Source organism: Sorex araneus, chromosome 8, assembly GCF_027595985.1.
Source record: "Sorex araneus isolate mSorAra2 chromosome 8, mSorAra2.pri, whole genome shotgun sequence".
Lineage (NCBI taxonomy): Eukaryota > Metazoa > Chordata > Mammalia > Eulipotyphla > Soricidae > Sorex > Sorex araneus.
In genome coordinates, this window is record NC_073309.1 from 50394582 (window position 1) to 50403056 (window position 8475).

The following is an 8475-nucleotide window of genomic DNA, read 5'->3' on the forward strand; positions in this document are numbered from 1 at the left end:
CAGAGGGCTCCCCTCCATCAGGCGGCCCAGTCTGGGGGCGGCCCAGGGTCAGGAGGGGTGGGTGCTGGCCTCTTCGTCCGTGGAAGTCCGTCTTCCAGGTAGATCTCCCAGCGGGAAGGCAGATCGAGGTGCGGGGGCAGGATCAGGTCGCCCACCCTGCTCCCCCAGGAAGCCAGTCACAGCCTCCCGCCAGCCTGGATCCTGTTCAGGAATTGACTCCTCACCCCTCCTGACCTGGATTCTATTCCTGGCCGCCCTGGGGGGAGGGGAGGTCTGTCGTCATCCCCAACTGCCTCCAAAAGTGGCTCAGAGATAGGGCTGTCTCCTCCCCCTGCTGGCCACTGGGCCACGGGCCACTAGTGGGCAATCCTGAGAGCCAGGGGTGGGTGGCCCCAGCCTCACCTCCAACCACCAGGGCTTTAGGACTCTGGCTGACCTCTGTCCTCTCCAGTGCGGTCTCTCCAGCAAATCCTTGCCGGGGGCTGGACCCAGTTAGTTACTTCCTGTTCTCACGGGCCACTCTGGAGAGGAGCCAGCATCCCCCACACAGCTGGCTCTAACCTGCCTCTGGTCTCTGGGCCACAACCCCGTGCCCCCGGCCAGGCCTTTCCTCCAGTGCTTTCTGGTCCTTCCTATAGGTCCTTTATTTTTGACTCTGGGCCACACCGGCAGGGCTCAGGGGACCAGAAGGGATGCCCGGGGAGCAAACCCAAATCGGTCATGTGCTAGGCAGACACCCTCCTACTGTACTATCTCTCTGCTTATTTCTGTTTGGTTGTTTTGGGGCCACACACCCAGTGGTGCTGGGGAGCTGGGGGACGGGAGGGTGTCCCTTGCAAGGATGCTCAGGGTACTGGCTCTGTAGTACAGGGTCTGGAGCTGGGGCCTCCTGCCTGCAACGCCAGTGTTCAGCCCAATGGCCCAGTTTGCTGGGCCTAACTTTAGTCCTTCTCTCACATTCTAGACTTTGAGATATAGCTTCCTCTGCCTTTTCCTTTTTCTGGGAGGGAGATGGGGGAGGGGGGTTGGGCCATACTGGTGGTGCTCAGGGCTTCCTCCTGGAAGTGCTCCTATGGAATCAGGACAGGCTGTGGGTTTCTCCGAGGCCGTACACCAATCTTCCACCCCTTTGGGGTTCTGGGTTTACCCTTCGATTCTCCCTCTCTGGCTCCTCTCCTGCCTGTTCTGGACGCACGCAGCAGAATTATCACCCACCCCCAAAGCTGGCGGGACAAAGAGGGGACAGAGAGCTGAGTTTAGTTCCTCCAAACTATTCTCCTTGGGAGTGGAAGGGGGGCGGCCAAGGAGGTCACAACATTTTCACAGAAGGCTCAGTGGCATGTGTCAGAGTGGGGCGCAGGGTGTCTGGGAAACATGTTCCTCCTTCATGGGGCAGACGTAGAACCTCCAAGGAAGGATCCCCGCTCAGGGGGCCGAGCTCCCTGCAGACCCTGAGCCCTCCTGGTCCCCCCGCTGCTGTGGTGGCCGTCTCCGCTGCTCGACTTCCTGTCGGAGCCGACGCAGGACCAGCTCGGAGGCCTGGGTCAAGCTGTGCTGTGGGGGTGAGAAAGAGACAAGAGGGGTGTGGTGAGATCCCCCAGAGGGCAGTGGCCATGGGGCAGGGCAGGGGAGCGCTTTAGGGGTGGAACAGGAGACCCCGAGTGGAAGGCAAAGGATCTCGTCAGGAGGGCTGGGCCGGGTGATGTGACGTGAGGGTGGTCCGAGGGAGGCCAAGAGTGGACCACACGGGGGTGGCGGGAGACAGAGGACAGGCTGGCAGTCTGGAGAAGCAGCCAAGGAAAGTCCCCTGGAGGCGCCAAGCAGGGCCAGGCTGGAGTACCCCATAGCTCAGATTGCCCTCATAAAAAGGAGTAGCTGAGGGCCAGGAGAGATAGTACAGTGGGGAGGGTGCTGACTTTACACACCGCCTCCCAAGTTCCATCCCTAGAACCCCACTTGGTCCCCAAGCCCTGCCAGGAGTGATCCCTGAACACAAAGCCAGAAGAAACTTCTAAGAACAGCTAAATGTGTGTGTGTGTGTGTGTGTGAGAGAGAGAGAGAGAGAGAGAGGGAGAGAGAGAGAGAGAGAGAGAGAGAAGAGAGAGAGAGAGAGAGAGAGAGAGAGAGAGAGAGAGAGAGAGAGAGAGAGAGAGAGAGAGAGAGAGAGAGAGCGCATTCATAGGGGAGGACGGCAGGGGGTCCAGGTCCAGGTTCACTGAGGGTGGCCTGAAGGACTAGCATCCAGGAACAACAAGGGAGGCACATGGAGAGTGTCCCCGTCCCCAGCGGGGATGCCCCTCTGCCCTCTGCCCCTTCTCCTGAGACAGGTATCCGGGCGGCTGGAAGCGCCTCTGCAGAGCAGGTGAGACCCTGCCTGTCCAGTCCGGGGTCCCAGATCACCCGCCCACCCCCACGCGCCCCCTACCTGCAGCACGTGCAGGCCCTTCAGGGAGACCACGGCCAGCTCCTGCAGCCCGTCCCCCGTCAGGTCGGTGTGGGCCAGCGCGAGGAGTGGGCTGGGAAAGCCACGTCGCCACAGTAGGCGGAAGCCCTGCTCGGCCTTGGGGAGCCCGGACTCGGGACCCCAGTATTTGTAACACAGCAGCTCCTGGGGAACGGAAGGGGGAGGGGAGGAGTCACGAGGCGGAGGCGTGGCCACGTGGGGCGTGGCCTGCAGAGATGAGCAGGGCTGCAAGGGGCAACTCACGGGTCCCGTGGGCGTGGCCTGCCAAGGTGGGGAGGGGTCAGCCCCTGTCCCTTCCTCCCTCCCAACTCACCTGACCATAGGTGGCTACCAGGACTTCTGGGCGCCCGTCCAGGTCCACGTCAGTGACCAGGCCACAGAGGACACTGTCAAACTGGTCGCTGCCGGGCAGAAGCAGCTGGTCCTCCAGGCCCCGGTTCAATAGGTCCCTGAGGGTCCAGAAGGCAGCAGGGGGCCAGGGTGAGGGTCCAATGCACATCTGTACTCTGGCCTCCCGCATCTGGTCAGGCCTTGACACGCCCCCACCCACACACTCCCACCTCCAATCAGCATTCTCCACCAGGAACGCAAATCCTCCACTTCCCAGGGCCAAACTTTCCTCCCTAGTCTGGACCCCAGCCCCACAGTTCTGCCAGACACTGTCCCCATGGGCTGAAAGAAAGTGGGTCCAGCGTGGACTTCTTCCTGCTGGCTGGCGCCGGCTCCCAGGGCCGACCCAGGGAGCTGTTGAATCCGTAGGCATTGTGTGGGCAGCTTGAGATCCCAGGTGATGGGGGTCTTTACCCTGGGGCAATCAGCAAGCACCTCCGACTAGCTCTGCCACCTGCCAGCCCGCCTGTCCACCTGTCCACCAGGGAGAGTGGACCTCCAGCCCCCAACCGTTCCCTACAGGCTCCGGGTTCTTCTACCCTCGTACACAGCCACCCCCCACCCCCTACAGCCAAACGTTGACATCTGGGGCCTGCCCAGCCCAGAACCACCTGGTGCCAGGGGCTTTCTGCTGAGACCCCCGGGGCCCCTCACCGGTACACCACCGCCGGTTCCAACATGCTGGCCACCAGCACGCTGTACTCGTCTTGCTGTGGCTCTTCCTGAGTCTCTAGGGAGGGCATGTGGACAGAGGTGAGGGGCCCACCCCAGAGTGGGTGGAACGCTGGGGGAAGCGAGGAGAGGCCCGAGCTGTGTGGTTCAGGAGGAGGGTTGGAAGCTTGACAGAGAATGACAGGAGGCCCTGGAGAGGGTGGTTAGATAGGCGTAGGAGAGACAGAGGTTGAGGGGCAGCAGAAACGTCTAAGGTCAAGGGAGGGACTGGAGAGTAGGCTCGGGGGTCAGGGGTCATGGCACAGCCCTGGCCAACTGGTGGGGGGCTGGGGCAGGACCCCGAGGGGCGGAGAAGCCTGGCCTTGGAGCGTGGCCAAACAAAGCGAGGAGGACTGAGAGTGCATGAGGGTGCAGGGCTGATGGCGTGTGGCCTTGGTGCTTGAGAGAAAGGCAGAAGTCTAGCTCCAGGGCCAAGGGGTGGCAGGCAGGGGCGGGCAGGGGCATGCTGGAGGCCGAGTGCTCTGGGAAGGGGCCCACACAGTAGTGGGGGAGCTTGCACCCACTCACCCTTGGGGGCCGAGAGGCTGAAGATGATCACACGGGAGATGGGGCCGTCCTGCTGGACCGTCCAGGTGTGCAAAACCTCTGCGTGGAGAGCAGGGATTCCGGATGCTGTCCTCTGCCCCAGCCTGCCTAGCCCCGGCAAGACCCCTCACTTCTCACCGACTCCTCACCAACTCTGCTGGTCCACATGGCCCCGCCCCCACAACGCCGCCCTCGCCACAATCCCGCCCCCCTCCCCAGGACTCTGCCCCTACCATGACTCTGCTGGTCCACGTGGGCCACACGGACATAGCCGCTCTGGCAGCCGAGGGCTGACAGCCTCCGCGAGGTGCCGGGTAGGTTATGCACATCAAGCCAGAGGACGCTGGTGGGTGAGCAGACAGGCAGGGGGTCAAAGAGGCAAGGAAAAATCTTAGAGCCCCACTCTTCTGCTTCCGAAGGGACACTGGTGACCCCTCTTTTTAGCTTGGGCCCCCGGGACCTCATTTCTCTGAGGTGCTCTTCTGTCCATTTCTTTTTTTTTTTTTTTTTTTTTTTTTTGCTTTTTGGGTCACACCTGGCGATGCACAGGGGTTACTCCTGGCTCTGCACTCAGGAATTACTCCTGGCGGTGCTCAGGGGACCATATGGGATGCTGGGAATTGAACCCGGGTCGGCCGCGTGCAAGGCAAACGCCCTACCCGCTGTGCTATTGCTCCAGCCCCTCCTCTGTCCATTTCTATGGGGATCAATTCCCAAGTCCTGACTCCACTTCTTGTGTTCTCTGGGACCACCACTGAGACCTCAAATCCCTGTCACGACTCCATTTTTCTAAGGTTCTCTCGACACCCCCTTCCATTGCTCCCATTCTCAAGGCATTCCCGCCATTTGGTTTCCACAGAGGCTGGCTGCCCTGGACCCTGCCTCTTTCAGGGGCTCGCTTACCTACTGGTCAGGTTCGTGAGTTCCGGGAAGAGGTTTTCCACTGGCTGTTCCTCAAACTGATGCAGTCCCTCATTCTGGGAGGAACCAAGACCCCGGCACCCCGCCCAGGCTTACACTTAGCAGGCAGTTTGTGGGGAGCCCAGTTAAACACCTCCCCATCGCCCCACTTTACCTCCTTGTAGAGATGAATGGCTGGGTCATTCCCACTCAGGAGAAACACGGTCTCCAGCTGATCCCCGACCTGGACCCTGAAGGCAGAGAAATCTAGAACCTGAGTGGGGGCATTATGAGTACATATGCTATAAAACCTTCCTCCTGCAGATACACTTGCCCATCAGAATCCTAAAGAATCTGGGCTCCAGAAACCCAAGTGATGGGGGCCAGGACAGGAAACCCAGAATGCAGAAATTAGTCCCCGAGAACTCTAGAATTGCAGCCTTGTAGAACTTTCCAATTTCAGAGCGGCTGATATGAGAACCTTCCAGAGCTCTTGTTTGCAGAAACTTCACTCTGGTTGTTATGTCATAAGCCTCAGAAGTCTAGAATCTCTTTACTCTGGAACTTCAGTATTCTGAAAGTTTGTGGGTTTTTTTGGTCTCTGAAAGAACTAGAACTTTGAGAAGTTGGTCTCTTGGCTATTCAGACTCGGAATGGTCAAACAGTCACGTCCTAGATATGATATCAACTTCTAGAACTCTTGCTGCTAGAGCTGGCAATTGCCAAACTACAAGCAGCAGCCAAATGCAACCCATTGCTTGCTTTTGTAAATAAAGTATTATTGGAACACAGCCACACCCATTCATGTAGACTATCCTCTGGGTTCTTGCCCTAATAGCTGACCTGTGCAGGTGTTCTAGAATGGAATCTATATACTTTGGGAATCTAGATGGTCTGCACTGGATCTCCTTGATAGAGGAATGTGAGGACTTTATCCTTATGGAATCTCAGCTCTTATACCCTATTTCCTTGAAATCTCTGATTTCACAAGCCTGAAAAAGTGGAATGTTTCTAGATTTTGGCAGAGCTAAATCTAGACCATGAGAGCCAGGAGTTCTAGCTCTTAGGAATCCAGATGTTCAAGGATAACACGATGGTAGCCCATCAGCCAAGCCTGGCCAGCGGCCACTGGACCACTGTAAAGAGTTATAAAGAGCTAAAAGACAAAACAGAATTGGATGGTGGGCAGGTCTGTGGTCATATCTGACTCCCTGTCCCATCCCTCCTGCCCCTACTTACTCTGCATGGCACAGCTGGAAAGGGGTGAACTGCAGCTCCAAGTTCAGGCAGCTCTCTGAAGGGCAAACATGGGCATATTGACCTGGCGATCTCACAGGCCAGACACTTGCCCTCCTGATCCCCCTTCTTCCCATCCAGGCCACACTTACGGGCAATGGAATCCAGGTTGTACTCGGAACCAGGCTCGTAGTCACAGTAAATATTAAGGAAGGGACTACCCTTGTCCCCTGAATCCTGAGGGAGGAAAGTGGCCTCAGCAGCAAGTAGAAAAAGCAAGGGGGTCAAGGTCTGCAGGAGGCACCGCACATGCACGTATCAGATAGGGCTGGGCAAGTGGAAGAGGTTGTGGGTACCTTGATGAAGGTGATCCCCACAACCAGACCCCGTTTTGGGGGTGACTTGTTGAAGGTGTCGATGGAGACAATCTCGGCATCCACTGGAGGAGACAGTTCAAGTCCACGTTTTAGGGCCACTCATCAATACACTAATCAAGGTCCCCAGCCTCTAACATGACCTCAGGGATCGCGGGAGTCGAAATTAAGACCATCACAGTACAGGGATTCTGACCTCCCTGTCCGAAGTCTCCTTACACCAACCCCTTCCCTGGCCCCTACGATCCCTGTCCTCGGACCACCTCGGATCACCTCTTCCATTACCCAGGCTCCCATCAAGGCTGAGCAGACTCAGCGAGCCTCAGAAGCCTTTTCAACACATTCCAGGCCCCCTGGCCCCAGGGCGCCACGCACCGGGAATGTAGTTGAACTGCAGCTCCTTGGCCACTGGCCGGATTTTCTGTCGGAGGTCTTGGTAGCGGAAGCCCAGCACCTTGCCTTTAAGGGTGGCGGCCAGCAGTTCCCCGCGCCCGCCCGCGCCGCCCGCCAGTCCATACACGTTGCTCTGCGACGAGAAGCGTGTGAAGCTGTCCTCGCGCAGCGGGCAGGGCTCAGAGGGCACCACGGCCTCCCCCATGATGCCCCGCCACCGCTCACCCCTACAGGCGTGGGCCACGGCCCACCCTGTCGCTCCAGAAGCGACTTTGGACGCCGGAGTGCCAGTCGGCCGCGCGGATTGATGACGCAGGAAGGCCGCCGCCTCTGCCCTTTTCCAAGATGGCACCCGGGCGGGCTTCCGAGGCCACTTTGCCCGAACGCACCGTGCGCTCCTCTGGGGTCTTCCAGGACTCAGGAGGTGGCTGCTGCAGTAAATCGGAGGTGCCTGGTGCCTACCCCTAGGTAGGTGGTGTGGAATGTAGAATAATCAGAATCACAAAACTTTACATAGCCTTCACGACTCTCCATTTATTCCTAACTCCTGCGCAGGTGGAGATTGGTGCTCCACTGGAGAAATTTTTATAGATAAATTGAGGCACCAGGAGGTAAAGGACTGGGTGAACAACACACGGGGAGTAAGAAGCGGGTTAATATTGAAGTCCAAACAAATTCGCCTTAATATATATATATATATATATATATATATATATATATATATATATATATATATTTGGCTTTTTGGGTCTCACCGGGAGATGCACAGGGGTTACTTCTGGCTCATGCACTCAGGATTTACTCCTGGCGGTGCTCAGGGGACCATATGGGATACTAGGAATCGATCTCGGGTTGGTCGCGTGCAAGGCAAACGCCCTACCTTCGATGTGCTATCGCTCCATCCCCCAAATTCACCTTTTAAAGGTCACTGTCGAAAGAGTGAAATCCGCTCTTTTTACTCAAGTAGAAAAGATCTATCCTAGTACAGTGAGGCCTTTGTGTGCTTTTCAATTTTAAAAAAGTTTGTCACAGCCAGCAGTGTCTGACTGCCCTCAGGGATCACTCCTAGTGGCACTGGGGGACCATATGGGGTGCTGGAGATAGAACCTGATTAGGTTGTGTGCAAGGTAAGCACCCTCCCACTGTGCTCTCTCCCCAGCCCCTTCTCCCAGTTTAAAATTAAGGCTTAGGAAAACCCTTGGCATGTGGGGAGACACCAGTGTTTCTGGTTTAGGTCGTAAATGGAGAGTGGTGGTGTGTGTTTATGTGCATACATGTCACTGGATCTCTGGATGATGCCTGATGAAGGAATTAACTGTGTTAAAAATCTGTTTCAAGGTGGGTAAGCGACTGAAGGGCAGGGTCTAACCAGGCTGTATTCCCCAAGGCTGGAGCAGCACGTACACAGTAGGTGCTTAAATGCTTGTTTGATGAACAGAATGCCTCTTCTCAATGTTCTTT

At 57.2% G+C, this 8475-nt stretch overlaps 1 protein-coding gene across 1 annotated transcript; it reads right to left on the reverse strand.

Moving 5' to 3' along the window:
- Nucleotides 1–1018: 1018 nt before the first annotated feature.
- KPTN (kaptin, actin binding protein) lies at nucleotides 1019–7313 on the reverse strand. The gene is made up of 12 exons (XM_004607795.2): nucleotides 6997–7313; nucleotides 6604–6686; nucleotides 6400–6484; nucleotides 6251–6305; nucleotides 5187–5262; nucleotides 5015–5088; nucleotides 4345–4454; nucleotides 4094–4171; nucleotides 3509–3584; nucleotides 2778–2913; nucleotides 2426–2608; nucleotides 1019–1554 (listed from the first exon to the last, which is right to left on the reverse strand). Exons 1-12 carry the CDS (start codon nucleotides 7217–7219, stop codon nucleotides 1426–1428), a joined length of 1308 nt encoding a protein of 435 aa, XP_004607852.2. The 5' UTR covers nucleotides 7220–7313; the 3' UTR covers nucleotides 1019–1425.
- Nucleotides 7314–8475: the final 1162 nt, after the last annotated feature.